The 24524-nt window shown below is 39.4% G+C and overlaps 1 protein-coding gene across 3 annotated transcripts in view; it reads right to left on the bottom strand.

Moving 5' to 3' along the window:
• BTBD9 (BTB domain containing 9) overlaps positions 1-24524 on the bottom strand; it is a 405610-nt gene that overhangs the window by 97889 nt on the left and 283197 nt on the right. For all 3 annotated transcript variants that reach the window (XM_070456511.1, XM_070456510.1, XM_070456509.1), the window contains one exon: positions 4017-4206. In XM_070456511.1, the coding sequence (XP_070312612.1) occupies positions 4017-4206 (190 nt within the window). The remainder of the gene's footprint in view (positions 1-4016; positions 4207-24524) is intronic.

The following is a 24524-nucleotide window of genomic DNA, read 5'->3' as shown; positions in this document are numbered from 1 at the left end:
GAAGGAAAAAAGAGGGTGACATACAAAACTGCAAATAGCTGGGTAGGCTGAGACAGTCTGTGTCGGGGTGGGAGGAGAGGCAGGAGACAGGCTGTACAGACAGAAGGGAGCCACAGGTTCTTATGCCTTTCTCTGAACTTTCTCCTGAAGGCAAATAGTAGCCATGAATCCTCTGAGGAAGGGGCAGGACCACATCAGACTCGTGGTAATGGTGTGGAAGGTGGTTGCAGGTGGGGAAGGAAGAGCCAGATAGAGAAGAGAACAAAAAGGTGCAGCTACGGTGATGGCAGTGGATATGGGTAAGACAGGAAGGATCTGTGAGATAAATAGGAGCTGGTATTGACAGCTGATTGGTTCCATGGGGGAGGTGAGGGAAAGGAAGGAATCCAGGAAGATTCCCATGTTTTTGGCTCAGTGGATGGATGGTTGGGTGGGGTATACCAAATGAGATGAGAAAATCACAGTATGAGGCAACCTGAACAGAGAGAGAGGAAAAGAGTGGGACTCTATTTCTGCCATTTGCTTTCAGATGCACATCGACCAATGTAAGGTGGCAGGGAGATGTGTAAGTAGACAGAATACAGGGGACATTAAAAGAGAATGGGCTGAGCTGCTAAGCAGCCAGTTTGCTTCTATCTTCATTGGCAAGAAGACGGGTCTTCAAATTAGAAATGGCAGAACAAACATAATAAAGAGAAAATTGAAGTCCCAAATAGTGAAATGAAAGAAAGAGAGTATCCAGTCAATTTAAATGATTTCAAGTCTCCTGCTCAGATGAGCTACACAACAAGCCTGCTGAAAGAAATTGCAGATGTAATCTCAGAGACACGATTGGTAATCTTCAAGAAATTGTGGAGACTATAAAACAAGAGAAGGACAACTGTTTTCCAGATTTTTAAAGTACAGAGGAAAAGATTATAATGGGAAATATTCAGATAAGTTTCACACCATTTATGACAAGGATTCTAGAATGACTTATTAAATAGGTGGCTTATGATTACTTTAGTTAATGCATGCAACCGAGAAAAAGGAAGAAAGAAGTTTATTTGTACTTCTATTCTGTCCAGACTGAATGTGGCTTGTCTCCTTCCCCTTCTGAAGCACAATGTGAGCTCTCGGGCCTGCAGGACAAATTCACAGCTTCTCTATCTGTGATTTGTTGCCCAGAGTACTCATCCTGTACACGACCCTTTATGAAAAGAGGTTGACAATTTAAATGAAGAAATTAACAGTCTGAATTCTCCAAGAAATTCAGCATCAATTGTCAGTATACCTCAGGAATTGACAAGCAGACTTAACTTCTGTACTTATTAGCCTGAACATCAATAAAACTTTGCCTATTAGAATCCTACTACCTTATCTTTTGTGCTATTTCTTTCTTTACATATACTAATTTTAAAATGAGAACAAGAAACAGTAAGGCAATTGGGAACATTTCCCCCAAAGATGGGCACAATAAAGGACAGAAATGGTAAAGATTTAGTAGATACTGAAGAGATCAAGAAGAGATGGAAAGAATACATGGAAGAACTGTACAAAAAAGATCTTAATGAAACACATTACTATGATGGTGTGGTCAGTCACCCAGAGCCAGACATTCTGGAGTGTGAAGTCAAGTGGGCCTTAGGAAGCACTGCTGTTAATAAAGCTAGTGGATATGATGGAATTCCAGTAAAACTATTCAAAACCCCAAAGGATGATGCCATCAAAGTGCTGCATTCAAAATGTCAGCAAATCTGGAAGACTCAGCAGTGGCCACAGGACTGGAAAAGGTCAATCAATCCTCATCCCAATTCCCAAGAAGAGTAATACTACAGAATGTGCTAACCATTGGGCAACTGTACTCATCTCCCACGCTAGTAAGGTCATGTTTAAAATCTTGCATGCTAGGCTTCAGTATTATGCAAACCAAGAACTTCCAGATGTCAAAGCTGGGTTTAGAAAAGGAAGAGGAAGCAGAGATCAAATTGCCAACATTTGCTAGATCATAGAGAAAGCAAGGGAATTCCACAAAAATATCTTCCTCTGTTTCACTGACTAGGCTAAAGCCTCTGACTGTACGAACATAACAAACTGTGAAACACTCTTAAAGAGACGGGAATACCAGAACATCTTACCTGTCTCCTGAGAAACCTGTATGTGGGTCAAGAAGCAACAGTTGGAACCCTGTATGGAACAACTGATTGGTTCAAGGTTGAAAAAGGAATACCACAGGGGTGTCTGCTGTCACCCCGTTTGTTTAACCTATAAGCTGAGCACATCATGAGATATACCAGGCTGGATGAGTTACAAGCTGGGATCAAGACAGGCAGGAGAAATATCAAACACCTCAGATATGCAGATGATAGCACTCTAATGGCAGGAAGCAAAGAGGAACTAAAGAACCTCTTGATAAGCGTAAAGGTAGAGAGTGAACGAGCCGGCTTAAAACTAAATATTAAAAAAAAGAGGGGAGGCATTTGGCCGCATAACTTCATGCTAAATAGAAGGGGAAAAGGTGGAAATAGTGACAGATTTCCTCTTCTTGGACTCTGAAATCACTGCGGATGGTGACTGCAGCCATGAAATCAGAAGGCAACTGCTTCACGGCAAGAAAGCTATGACAAATCTAGACAGTGCGTTGAAAAGCAGAGACATTACTCTGATGACAAAGATCTGTACAGTCAAGGCTATGACCTTCCCAGTGGCCATGTATGGTTGTGTGAACTAGACAGTCAAGAAGGCAGAGTGCCAAAGAATTAATGCCTTTGAACTGTGGTGTTGGAGAAGACTCCTGAAAGTCTCCTGGACAGCAAGGAGATCAAACCAGTCGATATTAAGGGAAATCAGCCCTAAATACTCAATTGGAAGGACTGATGGTAAAGCTGAAGCTCCAGTATTTTGGTCATCTGATGTGAATGGCAGAATTGCTGGAAAAGTCCCTGATGCTGGGAAAGATTGAGGGCAGAAGGAGAAGAGGGAGTCAGAGGGTGAGATGGCTGGATGGCAACACTGATGCAATGAACATGAGCTTGGGCAAACTTTGAGAGATGTGAGGGACAGGGAGGCCTGGCATGCTGCAGTCCATGGGGTCACAAAGAGTCAGACACAACTGAGCGACCGAATTTTTTGTGCCATTTCTTTTGTTACAAATTCTAACTTTAAAATAAAATGAGAACAGGAAACAATAAGGCAATTGTGGTGGAGAACAATGGGGTGGGGGAAGGCAGTCAAGTCTCACCAATATCACCTCTGACAGGTTAAGATACAATGTAAAATATTCTTATGTTTATATATATATATATATATATATATAATATATGTTTTATATATGTATTAATATTGTGTGTGTGTATATACATACACACACACACACACAACATTAATCTTCAAGAGGCCTCTTAGAACTTTGAAAAAGAAAAAAAGGAAGCCTATTCAAGATCCAGATGGCACTTGAACTGAAGTATATCCGCTGGGGGATGTCACTGGTCTTAAATTTTAAAATCACATAATCCTACAAATCAAGCAATATTGGATTCAAGTTCCCTTCTTAAGGCAAACCAAAACAAAATGAAAACAACAACCAAAAGTCCAGACATGAAGATTATTAAAAAGATTTTTTAGTACCAGGTTTCATATTCAAATCTGTTTGGTTCATATATAAAGTCATTTACTAGAGTTGAAAATGAGTTTTGATTCCATATAGCCTCTTTTGACATTATCCTGTAAGTCTCTAACCAGAACAAGCGGAGACATAAGTCAGAGGTAAGCCATATCCAGGGAGAGACCTGGTCCTTTCCCTCTACAAATTGCATTTATTCCCTCCACAAGTCTAATTTTGGTGCATCTCACCACCAGAAAATCCAAACAAGCATCTTGTATTTGTCCCTCCCATTTCTACCCCCTCCTCTCAACATTTAGAAGAAATAACAGAAGAGGATCTTCACTGAAGTTACCGGGATCACCAACGTACCAAAACACAATTTGCACATGTGTCTTCCATTTTAAAAGTAATAAATGAAAGGGAATCTTCTTACCGTATTGACCCAATCATGTAGGGCTGGGCCAGCTGAACCACAATCGCGCCACTTCCTAGCTGATGACACGTATAACCAGAATCCCAGTCATAGTTCTTAGTGTCCCCGTTCAGCAAGGCATTTCGGCTCCGACTGACTCCTTCAATCACACTGGCACAATCAGCGATTGTTGCAACATTCTCCATGGGAACTGTGGATCCAACACAAGACTCAGCATCAAGAAGCCAAATATATCCCAATAGTTTGCTACAAACAAAATTAATTAATTACTATCAATGATAAAAATTAGAGCATCTTGACTACCTCAAGATATGAACACATTTAAAACACATGCCAAACAGTTTTTTAAAAAGTTGAACCCAAGGTTGAAACAAACCGAATCATATGCAACAATTAACTCTAAATAATTTTATTATAATGAAACATGATACCCTATAAAATATAGAATGGATACATACACTGCAAAATATTACAATGGGAAACCACACAGCAGTTGAGATTAATAAACTGCAGCTATATCCAAATGGACGAATCAAAAAGCAATGCTGAGTGAAATAAGCAAGGCGCAGAAACACACAGTGTAGGAGTTCATTTACACAGTTTTTTAAAACGGCAAAACTAAAAATACAACTTGTTTAGGGGTACATATATAAATGTAAAATAAAAAGGAAATCCAGGGAATTATTACACAAAATTTACACTCACTGGTATGTGAAAGAGGAATATGAAATTTTGGAAGGACCCCTACTAATGTGTCCTAAACATTAATTGATTTCATTTCCAAGATGAAATCCTGGAAGGGCTTCAACTTCTGGTCCTGTTCTATTCTCAAGTGAGGCAACATGTACACAGGCATTTGTTTTATTAGTATTCTCTAAACTATACATGTTTATTGTTGTTCAAAGTCATGTCCAACTCTTTGCAACCCTATGGACTGCAGCATGCCAGGCTTCCCTGTCCTTCAGTATATCCTGGAGTTTGCTCAAACTCATGTCCATTGAGTCGGTGATGCCATCCAACCATTGCATCCTCTGTCATCCCCTTCTCCTCCCGCCTTCAGTCTTTCCCCAAATTGGGGTCTTTTCCAGTGAGCTGGCTGTTTGTATCAGGAGGCCAAAATATTGGAGCTTCAGCTTCAGCATCAGTCCTTCCAATGAATATACAGGGTTGATTTCCTTTAGGATTGGCTGGTGTGATCTCCCTGCATCACAATTCGAAAGCATCAATTTTCTGTTGCTCAGCTTGGTCCAGTTCTCACATCCATATATGACTACTGGAAAAAAACATAGCTCTGACTATACAGACCATATGGTGACTACAGCCAGGAAATTAAAAGATTCTTACTCCTTGTAAGCAAAGTTATGGCCAATCTAGACAGCAGACTAAAAAGCAGAGACATTACTTTGCCAACAAAGGTCCGTCTAGTCAAGGCTATGGTTTTTTCAGTGGTCATGTATGGATGTGAGAGTTGGACTATAAAGAAAGCTGAGCGCAGAACAATTGATGCTTTTGAACTGTGGTGTTGGAGAAGACTCTTGAGAGTCTCTTGGACTGCAAGAAGATCCAACCAGTCCATCCTAAAGGAGATCCAGTCCTGGGTGTTCACTGGAAGGACTGATGCTAAAGCTGAAACTCCAATACTTTGGCCACCTGATGCAAAGAGCTGACTCATTGGAAAAGACCCTGATGCTGGGAAAGATTGAAGGCAGGAGAAGAAGGGGATGACAGAGGATGAGGTGGTTGGATGGCATCACCAACTCAATGGACATGAGTGTGGGTAAACTCTGGGAGTTGGTGATGGACAGGGAGGCCTGGCGTACTGCAGTCCACAGGGTGGTAAAGAGTTGGACACAACTGAGCAACTGAACTGAAGTGAACTGATATGGACCACTGTGGGAAAGTGATGTCTCTGCATTTTAATACACTGTCTAGGTCTGTCATAGCTTTCCTTTCAAGGGAGAAGTATCTTTTACTTACATGACCTCAGTAACCATCTTACAGTGATTCTGGAGCCAAGAAAATAGTGTGTCACTGTTTTCATTTTTTCCCCATCTGTTTGCCATGAAGCGTTGGGACTGGAGGCCACAATCTTAGTTTTTTGAATGTTGAATTTTAAGCCAGCTTTTTCACTCTCCTCTTTCACCCTTATCAAGAGGCTCTTTAGTTCCTCTTCACTTTCTGCTATTAGAGTGGCATCATCTGTATATCTGATGTTGTTGATATTTCTCCTGGCAATCTTGACTCTCATTTGTGATCATCCAGCCTGGAATTTTGCATGATGTACTCTGCATATGAGTTAAAAAACCAAGATGACAATATATAGCCTTGACGTACTTTGTTCCCAATTTTCCCAACCAGTTTGTTGTTCCATGTCCGGTTCTAACTGTTGCTTCTTGACCTGCATACAGGTTTCTCAGGAGACAGGTAAGGTGGTTTGGTATTCCCATTTCTTTAAGAATTTTCCACAGTTTGTTGTGATCTACACAGTCAAAGGCTGTAGCAGAGTCAATGAAGCAGATGTTTCTCTGGAATTCCCTTGCTTTCTCTATGCTCCAACAGATGTTGTGATCTCTGGTTTCTCTGCCTCCTCTGAACCCAGCTTGTACATCTGGAAGTTCTCAATTCAAGTACTCCTGAAGCCTAGCTTGAAGGATTTTTAGCCTAGCATTACCTTGCTAGGATGTGAAATAAGCACAGTTGTATAATAGTTTGAACATTGTTTAGCATTGCCTTTCTTAGGGATTGGAATGAAAACTGATCTTTTCCAGTCCTGTGACCACTGCTAAGTTTTTTAAAAATTTGCTGACATGTTGAATGCAGCACTTTAACAGCACCATCTTTTAGGATTTTAAATAGTTCAGCTGGAATTTCATCACTTCCACTAGCTTTGTTCATAGTAATGCTTTCTAAGGTCCACTTGACTTTACACTCCAGGATGACTGGCTCTAGGTGAATGACCACATCATTGTGGTTACCTGGATCATTAAGAAATTTTTTGTACAACTCTGCTTGCCACCTCTTCTTAATCTTTTCTGCTTTTGTTAGGTCCTTATCATTTCTGTTCTTTATCTTGCCCATCCTTGCATGAAATGTTCTCTTGATACCTCCAATTTTTTTGAAGAGATGTCTAGTTGTTCCCATTCCATTATTCGCTTTTATTTCTTTGCATTGTTCACTGAAGAAGAACTTCTTTTCTCTTCTTGTTTTTCTCTGGAACTCTGTATTCAGTCAGGTACATCTTTTCCTTTCTCCTTTGCCTTTGGCTTCTCTTCTTTCCTCAGCTATTTTGTAAAGCTTCCTCAGACAACCACTTTAGACTTCTCGTATTTCTTTTACTTGGGGATGGTTTTGGTCACTGCCTCCTGCACAATGTTAGGAACCTCTGTCCATAGTTCTTTAGGCACCCTATCTGCCAGATGTAGTCCCTTGAAGCTATTCCCCACCTCCACTGTATAATCAGCAGGGATCTGATTTAGGTCATAGCTGAATGGCCTAGTGGTTTTCCCTACTTTCTTCAACTTAAGCCTGAATTTTGCAAAAAGGAGCTCCTGATCTGAGCCACAGTCAGCTCCAGGTCTTATTTTTGCTGACTGTATAGAGCTTCTCCATCCTCAGCTGCAAAGACTATAATCAATCTGATTTGGGTATTGACCATTTGGTGATATCCTTGTGTAGAGCTGTTCTCTTATGTTGTTGAAAAAGGGTGCTTGCTATGACCAGTGTGTTGTCTTGACAAAATTCTGTTAGCCTTTGCCCTGCTTCATTTTGTATTCTAAGGTCAAACTTGCCTGTTACATGCCAGGTATCTCTTGATTTCTTACTTTTGCATTCCAATCCCCTATGATAAAAAGAACATCTTTTTTTTCGTGTTAGTTCTAGAAGGTCTTGTAGGGCTTCATAGAACCAGTCAACTTCAGCTTCTTCAGCATCAGTGGTTGGGACATAGTCTTGGATTACTCTGATGTTGAATGGTTTGCCTTGGAAATGAACCAAGATCATTCTGCTGTTTTTGAGGTTGCACTCAAGTACTGCATTTTGAACTCCTTTGCTGACTATGAGAGCTACTCCATTTCGTCTAAGGGATTCTTGCCCACAGTACTAGTAGATATAATGGTCATCTGAATCAAATTTGCCCATTCTCATTCATTTTAATTCACTGATTCCTAAGATGTCTACATTCAATCTTGCCATCTCCTGCATGAATACATCTAATTTACCTTGATTCATGGATCTAACATTTCAGGTTCCTGTGCAATACTGTTGTTTACAGCATCAGACTTTCACCACCAGACACATCCACAACTGGGCATCGTTTCTGTTTTGGCCCAGCCCTCTTCTTGGAGCTATTTCTCTGCTTTTGCCCAGTAGCATATTGGACACATTCTGACCTAGGGGGTTCATCTTCCAGTATATCTTTTTGTTTTTTCATACTGTTCATGGGGTTCTTGAGGCAAGAATACTGAAGTGGTTTGCCATTCCCTTCTCCAATGGACCACATTTTTGTCACAACTCTCCACCATGACCCATCCATGTTGGGTGGCCCTGCATAGCATGGCTTATAGCTTCCTTGAGTTACACAAGCCCCTTCACTAGGACAAGGCTATGATCCATGTGATCATTTTGGTTAGCTTTCTATGACTGTGGTTTTTGTTCTGGAGGCTGTGGGACTGTAGTTCTTACTTTCTCTATCTGCCCTCTGATGGATGAGGATAAGAGGCTTATGCAAGCTTCCTGATGGGAGGAACTGGCTGTGGGGAATATTGGGTCTTACTCTGGCTGGCAGAGCCATACTCAGTAAATCCAACTGTCTGCTGATGGGTGGGGCTGTGCTCCCTCCCTGTTAGTTGTCTGGCCTGAGACAACCCAGCCCTGGCGCTGTGGGAGGGCTAATGGTGACCTGCAGGGGACTTAGGCCAACATGCACCTCCCAGGACTGGGGCTGCCAGTGTCCTGTCTCCACAGCAGGCCACTGTCGACCCACACCACCACAGGAGACTTTCAAACATCCATAGGCAGGTATGGCTCAGTCTCCTGTGGGGTCCCTGTCCCCTTCCCCTGGGCCCTGGTGCACACAAGGTTTTCTGTGTGCCCTCCAAGAGTCTCTGTTTTCCCCAGTTCTGTGGAAGTTCTGTAATCAAATCCCACTGGAATCTTCAACATCAGATTCCCTGGGGATTCCCAGTCCCTTTGCCGGATCCCCATGTTGGGAAGTCTGAAGTGGGGCCTAGAACCTGTATATATTTATTGCACTTAATAAATGTAGCACATTTGTTTAAAGAAGCAAGATATATATATATGATATATATATATTCTTCCAGTATTTTAGAATTCATAAAGTGGGAAAACAACCCAGAACATGGAACCAATCCCTTGTCAGAATATACAGCTATCTTCAGCCATGATGCATTTCCCTTGTTTGCTTACTATCCTGAGCATTTCAACACATATGCTCATCTCTTTGTTCAAGAACTGCTGCATTTTGAAACATCAGTTCTGCTTTGATTTCATGTCTCTATATCTGCTTCAAGTCTACATCAACCTGTTCATTTACAAAAGTCTAAGTTTTCCACAAAGTGATAGCTGTTCAAAAATGATGTAGATTCTGTAAACGCTGAGAAGAGAACGATGAAGAATGAAGAGTCTTTTAAGTCCACTGGAATCTTTTTGTGCTTTTACTAGTGCTGGAATTTTCTTCAGATATTTAACGTATTTAACCAAAATCTACAATTAACCTTAGCTACTTGCATTCAAGCTATGTAGCTTACTTTATGTAATTTTAAAATAGATGGAAAAAAAGACAATTGCTTATTAGATATACACTGTACTTTTCAGTATATTATACTCTTTGCAAAGAGAGAGGGTGAACAGTACTACTATCATGCCAAAACATTTCTAACTGCATAATGATGGGGAGTAAATCATCCTCCATGTCTCTTCTAAGCAATGCATACACTTTCCAAAGTTGGGCATGCCTGTTCTGGAGCCCTCATCTCATACATCTTCACTGCTTGCTATACTCTCTGCAGATGGGGACAACCATCCACAGATAAGGAAGAGCGAAAGGGAAGAAAGTAGTGAGAGAGGATGGGTTTCCTGGCCATGAATCCCTTGAGAATGAAGCTTAACTCCAAAGCAACAAGCAAAAATGCTGGTGAAATAACCTGTGAGGATGGTTTCCTAGCAGACAGGGGCTTACAGAAAAGCACCCATCTGACTTTGAAAGGAGAAGAAATAAAGGACTATAATTAGATACTTAGTAATAATACCTCCACCTCACGGAGAAAGAAGTATTCTGTGGTTTGGAAGAGAGAACTAAAGGAAGTGGCACAGATGCACAGTAAGCTGAGCTGAAACAAAATCACACTGTGGGTAGCTCAGGCTGCAGTAACAAGACAGCTTCCATTCTCCCAGTTGCTTAAACAGCACACATTTACTTTTCACCCACAATATCATCACCCAAGTGATGATCAGCAAGGTGGCTCTCAGCATTGCATTACACAAGGAACCTAGAGATAGAAGCTTTGCACTGATTTTGTGTGTGTGTGCTTCTTCAATCACAGCAGCAGTGAGAAGAGAGTGAACTGGGCAGTGGCTCTTAAAACTCCTCCCCCAAAGCAACACACATCACTTTGCTCACATTTTGTTCACTAAGGCAAGTCACTGAGCCTTAACTAACTTCAAAGCGGGTGGGAGAGAACTAACTTGCTGTGTGCGCAGGAGAAGAAAGGGAATGTGTGGTCAACAATATTGACATGTACCATAAACAGTAAACCAGGATGCAAGAACATTCAATAGAGAGATAAATCTAGCTCACTGGTATAAAGTATATACAATATTTCAATGTATAAATATACCAAAGGAACATTCAGGTTGTTACCACTGTTTTCTTTGTGATTACAAACAAAGGTGTCTTCCTGTATACATAGGTAAGAGTTTCTTCAAGGAATACATAAGACATATACATGTATATATTTACACCCACACACCCAAACTAATGGAATTATACTTGTGGCTATGAGTTACCTCACTGGCAGGATGTCAGCCCTTTCTTGGTTAATGTATTGAGCTGAAATATTTAATCTTTTCCTCTATGTGATTTGTGCTTTCCCTTTCATGTTTATAAATTCTTTCCTACCCCAAATTTATAAAGGTATCGTCCTATATTTTCTCCTAAAAGTTTTCAAATTTTGCTTTTCATGTTTGGTTCTTTAATCAATTTAGGATTTATTTTTGGTATGCTATGAGATACGGATCTACTTTCATCTTTTATTCATAACGTTAGCCGATTTCCCCAGCACCATTTAATGAACAGTTCATCCTTTCCCCCACTAATTTATGTTACTTTAGTCATATATAAGGTTTTCATAATATCTGAATCTCTTTTTAAGGTCTGTACTCTGTTTCCTTAATTTGCCTAGCCTTGTGCCCTTTACCATGCTGTTTTAATGACTATAATTTTACAGTATCATAAAATCTGACAAAATGAATACTTCTCATTCCCCTTCTTATTTCCTTCAAAATTAACCTCAGTTAGTCTTGGTTCCTTCAGGAAAATTTTTCATTTTGTTTAAGTTTTCAAATATAGCAGCATAGAACTTTTCACAGTATGTTCTCATTATCATTCCAAGTATTTTATTTGTTCCTTTTCTTTCTTACTTGATCAGTTCTATACATGTTTGTTCTCATTATCATTCTAAGTATTTTATTTGTTCCTTTTCTTTCTTATTTGATCAGTTCTATACATGTTATTAGTGTTTTCAAGAAATCAGTTTTTTATTTTGTTGATTCTTTATTTCATACTCCACTAAATCAGTTCTTTTTATTATTTCTTCCTTCTATTCCTTTGGATTTATTTTATTTTTTCCAAATATTTGAAGCATATGCTTAACTCATTCTTTTTCTTTTTTTCTGATAAATGCATTTAAAGCTAATCTTTTACCTCTAAGTCCAGCTTTATCTTTAAGTTTTGATATAGTGTTTTGAACAGTATTAGTCAGGTATGGTGTAGAATGTCCCTCCATCTGGGTGTTTTCTGATTCAAAGTGTTTTAAAAGCTGACTGCATCTAAGTATTTTCTAATTTCCATTAGGACTTTTCTTTAATTCATAAATTATTCATAAGAAGGCTTTTTTAACTTTTCAAATTAATTACATTGCAATATGGATAAAAAAAGTATATTCTGTATGACACAGAGTCACTGGAAAATTTGATGAGATGTGCTTTTTTGTCGTCAAGTACATGGTTCTTATTAATATTTTACATGTGCCTGAAGAGAATGTGTATTCTCTAATTTGGGAGATGTATGGTTCTATATAGATCTACTATATCAAACTTTTTGTGCTGTTCACATCACTTATATGCTTACTAATTAATGGGAGAGGTTTATTTAAATTTTCCACTATGACTATAGATCTGTCAATTTCTCCTTGTAATTCTGTCAATTTTTGCTTTATATATTTTGAGGCCACGTCACTTCATGTGTATCATTTTAAAATTATATCCAACTGGTAGACTGAACCTTTCATCATGGTGCACTGTCATTCTTTATTTCGAGTAATGCCTTTGCCCTAAAATCCACATCATCTGATGTCAAATAAATATAGCATCTTCATTTTGGCTACTATACCCTTAGCATCACTCTTCTCTTTTTCTGATCTCTTGTGAATAACATATAACTAGATTTTTTAAAAATTCCGTGTCCTTTGTCTTTTAACTGGCAGATTTATACGACTTATATTAATTGCTATTACCAAGGTGTATACTAACTCACTTTTACTTCTACTTAACAAGACTTTTCCTTTGCTGCTTCCCCCACCTCTCTGTCTGCTCTGTTTCTATTTTCTAATGGATTGAAATTCCTTTATTCTATTTCTATGTGGTTTTTTTTTTTTTAGTCACTAAGTGACATATATATTCAAGGGTTTAGACCTGGTAGACACATTGCTTGAAAAACTATGGACAGAGGTTCCTAACACTGTAAGGAGGCAGTGACCAAAACCATCCCCAAGAAAAAGAAATGGGAGAAGGCAAAGTGGTTGTCTGAGGAGGCTTTACAAACAGCTGAGAAAAGAAGAGAAGCTAAAAGCAAGGGAGGAAAAGGGAAAGATATATCCAACTAAATGTGGAATTCCAGAGAACAACAAGGAGAGATAAGAAGGCCTTCTTCGATAAACAATGCAAATAAGTAGAGGAAAACAAGAGAATGGGAAAGGCAAGAGATCTCTTCAAGAAAACTAGAAATATCAAGGGAACATTTCATACAAGGATGGGCACGATAAAGGACAGAAATGGTAGGGACCTAACAGAAGCAGAAAAGATTAAGAAGAGGTGGCAAAACCACACAGAACAACTATACACAAAAGATCTTAATGACCCAGGTAACCACAGCGGTGCTGTCACTCACACTGAGCCAGACATCCTGGAGTATGAAGTCAAGTGGGCCTCAGAAAGCATTACTACAAACAAAGCTAGTGGAAGCGATGGAATTCCAGCTGAGCTATCCAAAAATCCTAAAAGATGATGCTGTTCAAGTGCTGCATTCTGTCTCTATTCTTTTACTAAATTTTAGATATGCAGGCCAGACTTAAAAATGACTAAAACTAAAAATCACGTGTTCCCTTCTCCTGAACAATATAAAAGATATTAACATTTTCATACAAATCATCTGCCTCTTAGCTTTTTATTCTTACCTAACATTTCACTTCTGCCTTGTTTTATACTCTCAAAATGAGTCATTATGATCTTATATAGTCAAAACTTACTTATTCACATTCATCAATTTATTCAATCCTAATCCTCCTTTCTTCCTAGTTCAACTTCTTCTAAGACACATTCGTCAGCAAAGTCTTTGTTTGAAAGTATATTTTGCCACCACTCTTGAGAAACAGTTTAGTTGCATATAGAACTCTAAGTGGAAAGCTGTTTCTCCTCAGCACTCTGAGGATACTTTTGCAGTCTTCGGCTTCTGCTGTCATGTCCGTTACAGTCTGCTATCCCTCTAACGGCTGTAATTTTTTTCTCTGCAGTTAATTTTAAGGTTTTCTTTTTGATCTTGGTGTTTTGCAATTTATGTTATGCATGCATACGTGCTCTGTCACTTCAGTTATATTTGACTCTTTGCAACCCCATGGATTGTACCCTGCTAGACTCCTCTGTCCGTGGGATTATCCTAGCAAGAATACTAGAGTGGGTTGCCATTTCCTCCTCCAGGGGGTCTTCCCAATCCAGGGATTGAACCCATGTCTCCTGTGGTTCCTGCAGGATTCTTTACCTCTCAGTCACCTGAGAAGCCCCACACTGTACCTATATGTAGACTAAATTTATCCTGCTCAGGCCTGAATATGAGCATTTATGGCTTTATCCAGTCCGGAACGTTTTTAACCGCTCATCCTGTGAGTACTGATTCTCCCTCATTTCCTGTTTTCCCCTTTTCTAGAATTCCTATTAGACCTCTGTTGGGACTTCCCATTCTATTCTGTTTCTTAACCTTCCTTTCATTTTTTCCCTCTTTACTTCTTTACTGGGAAATTTATTAAAATTACTATTTGTGTTCACTACTTTTCTCCAGGTGTGTTCTATCTACTATTCAACCTGTCCACTGAGTTTTAAAATTTTACTATCAAACAAAAATGACCCAGTATTGAAAATAAGTGAACTGTAGCCCTGCATATCAGCAAGGGTCAATCTTACAAATAAAGTTGGTTAAGAAAAGCAAGTCAGAAAAACACAAAGGGTATAATTCTATTTCTGTTGTTTAGTGATAAGATACCTAGTGAATCTCACCTATGTGGTAAGATTAGAAAGGAGAGCTAGGGAGTAGTAAACACAAGTTCAGATGAATGGTGACCTCTAGATAGGAAGATAGCAGGGATGCAACTGGGGGAGGAACACCAAAGGACTTTAAAGGTTTGCTAGTGCTGGGACTTCCCTGTGGCCCAGTGGGCATGGATTCGACTCCTGGTTAGGGAGCTAAGATCCCATAAGCCTCTCGGCCAAAAAAGCAAAATATAAAACAGAAGCAGTATTATAATGAATTCAATACAGACTTTAAAAATGGCCCACATCAAACAACAACAACAAAAAGATTTGGTAATGTTCTATTTCTCCAGCTGGTGAGCATGCACATGTTCTTGCTCTCCAAACTTTATAGATATGTTCTTTATGTCCTTTCGCAAACATGGAATACTGGTGTTTTTCTTTAATTCCATATATTTTAACATTTTTTATGAAAACCAGAAAAATGGAAAGCAATTCAAGGGGCCTGAAAGAGTAAACCTTTCAGAATTCTTTAGAATACTGATGTGTTCTATAGTATCTACTAGGTCTTAATAGCTGTCCTTGTTGATTCTCCCCAAGTCTGTCAATTTCCTCCTAAGCTATCTTACTGCTTCACAGTTTTATCCCTAGATAATCTGGTTTTAACTAGTAGTCAATTAGTACAGCAGCATCAGAGATAATCATAAAATCATTAGTGACACAGTTCCAGCTCTTTGGGAAACAATGCTGGGAAAAGCACTCAGAACTCCTTTTCTAAAGACATATTTATAAATATTTACTAAAGAAGATTCTTTCAGTCTTTAATATTTTCTCTAAGCAAAACTGCCCTAGTAATGCTACCCCCTTTGACCTTCTGGAATCTTAAGGTTGTCTAATATATGCTACATTAAAGAACTTTGCCTTCTTAACAAAAAATCTTACATCTGTGTGCTGGAGCAGAGTTCTATGGTTTCCACTTTGATATTTTTAAACTCAGTTTATTTATTTTTGACCATACCAGCACATGTGGGATTTTGGTCCCCTGACCAAGAAAAGAATCAAATCTGCACCCCTCACATTGGAAGCTCAGAGTCTTAACTACTGGACCACCAGGGATGTCACTCTACTTTGATCTTGACATAATTATTCATTAATACTTCCAGTCAAAGTCTGAATCTACAAAGGGTGCCCAACACAGACACATGGAATAAATAATACACTGAGATGAACTGCATTATGAAATCTACCCCAACTCTCAAATTTTCTTTCAAGATAGTGCTTTTGCTAGAACTCTACTAGCAGCTTGATGAGCAACTGTATTTACTTCATAAGGTAGAAAATCTGAAGATCACCACTTTTCTTAATTCTTATTCCTATTTTTAAAATAATCAGAAAAATTAACAATATAACGATGAAATGATGCCAACAGGTGGAAAGAAGAGAGAGTAGGGACTTGGGCACATAGCCATGGATAAGGACTTTCTGTAAATAACCAAGATGAGACCGTAGCTTCAGTGCTGTATCCATTCTTCATATCCAAATCAGTACTTCAATCTGATCTAACAGATTCAGCATCTGAGTCTCATAAGGGCAGGAACTTTTCTTTCTTTTCACTTCTATATTCCCAACTGACAAGAAACAGGGCCTAGAATATAGTAGGTATTAAATAAATATCTGCTGAATGAAAGAATCAGAGCTGGAAAAGCATGCTATATAGGTTATGGCACTTAACCTTGCTTAACATAGCTCCTTACCAAAAGCTAGAAAATCTAAAAGTTCCTGAATAAAGCAGAAAAAATGCTTTCTTAGGGAAAGTTTTCTTAGAAAAATAAAGTATGATCAATCTCTGGGTCTTGACCTAAACATTAAAAAAACAAATATGCCCACTGCAGAGGAGCTGCTTTATAAGCACCATATACACCTCCGCTCTTTCAACTTCTCTTCCCCTAGAAGTTTACCCCACATATAGAAAGTTGGTCACTCATGGTAGACTAAAATATTTTCTGATAGGGAAACTGTTTGGGGGAAAAGAGGGGGAAGAGGAAAAATGTATATAATAATGTGACTTTTAAAGATTACAGAAGCTCTTGAGTATGCCTGATGGTACTGCTGTCTGCTCTAGTCACACTACAGAAGTTCTTACAGAAGAGATGCCCTAAATGTCACTGCTGGGTTTACTAATATGGGCCACTTCCTTCATTTCAGCAGGAAATAATTCGGTTATTTATTATTCTTCCCAGAAACACAAACCTCAGCCTGCCTAGTTGGACTGCCTAATAATCACTCAATGATTTGAATAAGCTCCATGATCTTTTTTCCTGGGAAAAATTAGAAAGTGATTCTAACTGACTGCAACACACAGAAGGTGCCATACTGTTCTCCTTCCCGTAGGGGCCAGGCCACCCCCCATTTGAGTGTTCATTACCATCTTTCACACGCGTCTGATAAATTTATTAAAAACACCATCTGGATGGGACTCAGATTTGTGCTGTATTTCCAGTCTTCCAGTTTCCTCCCTTGTCCCACTGGAATTTCTGCCCCAATTTGTGTCACTTTGTTTACAAAACCATACTGCCAAAATCCAGTGTCTCATGTCTGTCTCTTGCCAGTTTTCCTTTGCTATCCTTCAGCTATGCACCTCTTACAACAGCCTGTGCTAGGAGCAAAGGCAAAAGGAAAGTGCCTAGGCAGAAATTGCTTTTCCCCCTCTGTGCACACAGCAATTCTGCTTAGACAAATTTAATTTGCTGCTTCTGAATGCAAAAATTGTATGTTAACAAAGTGTATACATCCTGCAAGTGTATGAATATTGGGATGACTCAGGCTTGGGGGAAAAACTGATCTGAAAACAATTTTACTGTTCTCTGTTGTTACGCAGCACCAGGGGTGGCCAACCGCTGGCCCATAAATTTAATCCAGGAGTAATAAAATTTTTAAAAGGCAGTATTACTTCACTAGGACATGACCTGAGGGCCACCTGTACCAGCAATATTTAAAGATAAGACTGACATGTTATTTAACTATCTCCAGGGATCACCTTTGAGAGATAGGGGGAAAAAACCCACTTGAAGCAGATTTTAAAAGTGAAATGGCACTTACAGAGGATTGTCATCTTCAAAAATAGTGCTTGTGTTGGGCTTCATTCAATGTTTCCCTGGCTATTTTCATTATAAATTGTTTTCTAACAGCACAGCGGTTCACACAGCCATCAAGGGCTTAATGGTCTTAGGCTAGATTCTTCTCTGCGGCTCAGATTTTCAGAGATACAAAATATTTCCTTCAAAAAGCAACTAGGACTATCAACTTAAGGTCACATCTAGATAGTCCCCCCTACAGATCTACACTTTTTTTTTTAAGAGGGACTCCCCCCAGGGGGCCTATCTCCAAGCCTACATAGGAACTGCTGCTGACCAAGCAAGCTTTCCAACAACTGCAATCCAACCTTCTGTCAACTTACGCTAAAGGAAAAAATATTCACAGCTGTTATGTCTGAACAGCTGTAAAAGAACAATAGCTAATTAGAGCACAAGCCCATCTTTCTTACAACTATCAAAAAGCTATCAAAATGTATTCACCACTGGTACTAAGTTACATTCATTCCTGGTTTTATCTATCAAGGTGAAAAAAAAAATCACTTTTCTTGGTGCAGTCGACTATGGAGAACAGTATGGAGGTTTCTCAAAAAACTAAAATTGGAGCTGTCATATGATCCAGCAATCCCACTCCTGGACATATATCTGGACAAAAATATAATTTAAAAAGATACATGCACCCCTATGTTCACAACCTAAACATCCACCAACAGATGAACAGATAAAGATGTAGTACCATATATACAATGGAATACTACTTAGCCATAAAAAGAAAGGAAATAATGCCAAATATGCAGCAGCATGGATGAACGAGAGATTATCATACTAAGTAAGTCAGAAAGAGAAAGACAAATACCATATGATATCACTTATATGTGGAATCTAAAATATGACACATGAACTTTTATAAAAGAGAAACAGACTCATAGACATAGAGAACAGACTTGTCACTGCCAGGTGGGCGGGAGGGTGGGAGATGGATGGAGTAGGCATTTCGATTAGCATATGTACACTATCATATATAGGATGGATAAACAACAGGTCCTACTGTATATATAGCACAGGGAATTATATTCAATATCTTGTGATAACCATAATGAAAAAGAATATCTTAAAAGAATGTGTGTGGGTGTGGGTATGTATATATAACTGAATCATTTTGCTATACAGCAGAAATTCAGTTCAGTTCAGTCGCTCAGTCGTATCCGACTCTTTGTGACCCCATGAACCGCAGCACTCCAGGCTTTCCTGTCCATCACCAACTCCCAGAGTCCACCCAAACCCATGTCCATCGAGTCGGTGATGCCATCCAACCATCTCATCTTCTGTCGTCCCCTTCTCCTCCTGCCCTCAATCCTTCCCAGCAACAGGGTCTTTTCAAATGAGTCAGCTCTTCGCATCAGGTGGCCAAAGTAGTGGAGTTTCAGCTTCAACATCAATATTTCCAATGAACACCCAGGACTGATCTCCTTTGGGATGGACTGGTTGGATCTCCTTGCAGTCCAAGGGACTCTCAAGAGTCTTCTCCAACACCATAGTTCAAAAGCATCAATTCTTCTGCACTAAGCTTTCTTTATAGTCTAACTCTCACATCCATACATGATTCTGGAAAAACCACAGCCTTGACTAGATGGACCTTTGTTGACAAAGTAATGTCTCTCCTTTTTAATATGCTGTCTAGGTTGGTCATAGCTTTCCTTCCAAGGAGTAAGCATCTTTTAATTTCATGGCTGAAATCACCATCTGCAGTGATTTTGGAGCCCCAAAAAATAAAGTCAGCCACTGTTTCCACTGTTTCCCCATCTATTTCCCATGAAGTGATGGGACCGGATGCCATGATCTCAGTTTTCTGAATGTTGAGCTTTAAGCCAACTTTTTCACTCTCCTCTTTCACTTTCATCAAGAGGCTCTTTAGTTACTCTTCATTTTCTGCCATAAGGGTGGTGTCATCTGCATATCTGAGGTTATTGATATTTCTCCTGGCAATCTTGATTCCAACTTGTGCTTCTTCCAGCCCAGAGTTTCTCATGATGTACTCTGCATATAAATTAAATAAGCAGGGTGACAATATACAGCCTTGACGTATTCCTTGTCCTATTTGGAACCAGTCTGTTGTTCCTGTCCAGTTCTAACTGTTGCTTCCTGACCTGCATACAGGTTTCTAAAGAGGCAGGTCAGGTGGTCTGGTATTCCCATCTCTTGAAGAATTTTCCACAGTTTATTGTGATCCACACAGTCAATGGCTTTGGCACAGTTAATAAAGGAGAAATAGATGTTTATCTGGAACTCTCTTGCTTTCTCGATGATCCAGCAGATGTTCGCAATTTGATCTCTGGTTCCTCTGCCTTTTCTAAAACAAGCTTGAAGTAAATCAATTATATTTTAATCAAAAAATCATTTTTCAATCACATAGTATATTACATCACATTGGTGAAGAAAAGCCTTTAAACTTTTCTTTCCCCAAATTATCTCCAAGTTCCCAGCTCTGTGGGAAGGCTGCTTCCTAACACAGTTCCAAAGGATTCAGTCACATCTGCAGGGGAAGAGCATTGGGAAGAAAATAGACCATGCCTTTTGAATGCTGGAGACCCATTACTCACAGCCTCTTTTCTTTTTCCTTTGTTTTCATTTTTGTCTGTTTCAGTTAGTACAAGCTCAGTGTTCTCATCATTCCTGTTACAACTCCAATTGTGACATCACCAAAGATTGCCCAAATAACACCATATCTTGAGATTATACTCTGACAATCATGCTGGGTCCTATTTAGCCAGTGATAGGAAGAGGTTAACACTCTTCCAAACTTTAAGATTCTCCTTCCTCCCAAAATATGCAAATTTTCAAACTTTAGAAAGCTATAGCTCTGAACATTTCTGAGAACATGGCAGTTTTCCAGAAAACGGAGGTGAGAAATCAGAGGCGGCTGTTCCCAGGGGCAAAGGTGGGATGCAGTAGGCTAGAGGTTCCCAAGTGTGCAGGTTCACCAGGATCAGTGACTTCTATTACATTGAAGCCTTTGAGGCAAAGCATGTTCTAGATCTAACTGCTTAAGAGGTTTACCCTCTTAAGTGTAGTTTTCAAACTCCAGCATTCATGCTGGAGGTTTTAGCTGTGAAAATCTTCAATTCAAAAAGACCTTACAGGATCAAGCATCGCATGAAGCAGGTGCTCTGGGACAACCCAGAGGGATGAGGTGGGGACGGAAGTAGGAGGAGGGGTTCAGGATTGGGGGACACATGTGTACCTGTGGCTGACTCATGTCGATGTATCCAAAATGTACCACAATGTTGTAAAGTAATTATCCTCCAATTAAATTAATTAATTAAAAAAAAGAATCAAGCATTGGATGTTTAATAGCAGTAACCACTACAGTATATCAGAGAGGGATTCATTCTGTAGGCAAGGCCTTTAAATTCAGGACAAAAGAATTTCCAGATGCCAGAAAAAATAGATTCCAAACAACCAACTCTTTGTTTGAACTAATAGGCAATATCTCAGTGGGGTGATTTTGTTTTCCTTTTCTCTGGAAATAATCTGTCAGAGAAATAAGATTCTACATCTGTCCCCTACATCAGAACAGGTTATTCATGCTGACATGGGGAAAAATACCTAACATGCAAAGAGTCATTGGAATTGGTCTTGCAAGTTTTGGAAACTCTTTCCCAAAACAATTTAAAAGTTACAATGTGAAGGGCATCTTTTTCTATGACTAGTATTATAAGAGTTTTACATAGATTTATTTTTTCTTATGTCCTAAAAGATGTTGAAATTAACAGTTATTTTTGTTCCACACTACTGGCTGGAAGGTCTTGTCATGCCACAACAGTTTTGTGACTCAAGATCAGAGACGTCACCACAGTTTGGGGGGAATATTTCTCATTCATGTTAAGCACAGAAAAAAGGATGTGCAAAATGTTTTTTTTTTTTTAAAGTCCACAAAAGAAGTTGTGGTTTGCAAGGAAACGTTTGTGTTTTTTTCAACTATCATTTTAACAAAGTAGTATTCTATTCTATTCTCTTTCTAGTCTAAGTATTCTAAGTATTCTCTTTCTATTCTAAGCTGGAGGATGTATCTGGTTCAAACTTTAAGGCAGAATGATTCTAAAATAACGAATAACTCTTAAGTCTTAACATCTTGAATGATGGTCTTTTAAAATGTATCAATAACTATTAAAATTTGCATTTTTACTAGCAATAGTTATCAGCGGTGAGGCATTTAAACCTTAAGGGGAACTCTGTACATTTTACAGAAAATATCCCAATCAGATCTGTGGCAAGTACAATTCCACATTGGCAGAAACTTCCTGCCACAGATTTTGAAGGCAGAGAGAAAAATGTGGGAGATCATATCAAATTCTCACATGTTTTAGTTCCCACAAACCATTCTGAGTTGAGTTGTGTGAGAAGGAAAGAATCTCTGAGAATCTCAAGGGAGTGAGACTGGAATTTAGAAGAAGCATATGGGTAAAGGTGAATCTTAACTTGTGAATACTGAGCTTTCAGAACTGAGACTGTAATCAAACCCTACAGGATGCCTGAGGGAAAACTTGCTCCCTGGGCTCCTCCACTCTTAGCCTGAGGGGCCAGCACAGGGCTGAGCAATCCCCTGGGTCAGACTGAGAATGCGCTTCCCAACAGGTGAACTGGGGCTCCCTGGGGAAATCTGTCTACCTTGCTTCAAAGACTGACAATCAAAGTCTCGCCAGTGACCTGGAATGACTTTACCCATACTCCTAAGTAAAGCAGTTATGAGAAAAAAAAAAAAATCTCAGAAAAAGGACAATTTATACTACCTCTGGAGACCAAAGTTAATCTAGATTGAAGAATCATGTGGTGTTCTCCAGGAAGCTTACAGTGTCTGATGAAAATACACTAAGAAAGAAAGAAAGTGAAGTTGCTCAGTCGTATCCGACTCTTTGTGACCCCATGGACTGTAGCCTACCAGGCTTCTCTGTCCATGGAATTTTCCAGGCAAGAGTACTGGAGTGGGTTGCCATTTCCTTCTCCAGGGGATCTTCCCAACCCAGGGATTGAACCCAAGTCTCCTGCATTGTAGGCAGACACTTTTACCGTCTGAGCTACCAGGGAAGATACACTAAAAGGGAAAATACACTAAAAGAAAGCCTAAAAGGCACCTTCTGCTATTACTCTCAATTAATTCTTTTAATGGTTTATACTTAGTGCTTCAGGAAATGAAAAATGGGTATGAGTATTTTTAAATGGTATTTTATTATGAATATTCTGGGACCATCTTGTTTCTGAATTCTAGCTCTCTTTGCATCATGTCTACATACTTTAATTCTGAGAGGGCAAATGTGTGCTACCCTGCCTGCCTTCAGCTCGAGCCCCCAGTGGAAAGCAGGTACCTGAAGTGCTCACCTCAGTTCTGTAAACCGTCTCCCAGGCAATTTCAAGGAGGTTGTTTAACCACCCTGTAACTTGGTTTCTTTACCCATAGAGAAAATAATTCCTTCTCCTCTCTGCCTTCTTATGAATAGTGAAAAAATAGATCAGATCATATTCATAAAAGCATCTTGAGATTTTCAAATAATCACAATATCCAGGCTTGGTACTTCCCTAGCCATGAAGAGTCAGGCTCTTCCCAACATGGTATGGGTAGGTGGGATAAGCATTTCAGAAATCTGGGTATTACACAGGAAGGGAGACTTTTATTCTCATGAGCTACATTGTGATCATAAAAGGATAGGAGGCAGGGGAGGGAAGAACCAATAACAATTCTACCGACCAGTAAAAACCTATTAGCACCTGCTAGTGTAATATGCTGCTGGCAGTTTCAGAATAACCAAGAAAGCAGTTCCTTCTGGTCGATATTTGCTGGGGACAGCAATTTCTGACCTCCTGAATCAGATCAAGATCATGGGAGCTATTAGAGCAAAGAAGGCTCTTTGCGTTAACATTAGGTGGTTAGGTGTCTCTTCCCATTAAACAAAAGGGTCTGCCCACAACCTGCCTTCTAGGATAGTCACTAATTTGAGGTTTGATGAACTATCACAATTGAGTAAACAAATGAAAGTACGTTAAAAAAAATCACAGACACAAATAGGCTTATAGTTTATCAGTGATATGGACAGTGATAAATGCCTTGTGGGTGCCCTCCTCTTCTTGGGTGAAAGCAGGAGGGGAAGCGGGGGGAGAGGAGAAGAGAGAGAGGTTCCCTACAGTATTTAGATAGTCTTCAAATGTTCATAATTTCCTTAGGGTGTGCTCATTGCCAAGTTGACAGATGTTGCTGGAAAAACCTGTACTATTCTGAGGAAAGGCTAACCTTTCAAGAGTGAGAGGGGGGAGGGAGGCAGTGCACCAGTTCAGAGAAGAGACGACATTGAACTGGACAGCAAGCTACACTTAGCAAGCCTGGATGCTTGAAAAGCTGTGATAATACTGCCAAAGAGAACTATCTGGGGAAAAATCTCATTTCACCATCGTTTCCCTTGCTGTGAGTTTAAATTCGTTTTTCAAACTAAATATTCGGTGCCCTGGACAAACCAATAATTATTAATTATAACTTTTTTTAAACCACCAAGACTTGGAGTGCCAAGTTGTACATTCTCCCAAAATTAGTTATGGCCACACCATTTTATACTCTCTCCTATGCGTCTGCCAACTTTCTTCATTCACTCTTACTTGCTGTACTTTATACAGA

The sequence above is a fragment of the Odocoileus virginianus genome, chromosome 27 (genome assembly GCF_023699985.2).
Source record: "Odocoileus virginianus isolate 20LAN1187 ecotype Illinois chromosome 27, Ovbor_1.2, whole genome shotgun sequence".
Taxonomy (NCBI): domain Eukaryota; kingdom Metazoa; phylum Chordata; class Mammalia; order Artiodactyla; family Cervidae; genus Odocoileus; species Odocoileus virginianus.
The sequence above is the reverse complement of the archived record's forward strand: the minus strand, read 5'-3'. Positions and strand labels throughout refer to the sequence as shown.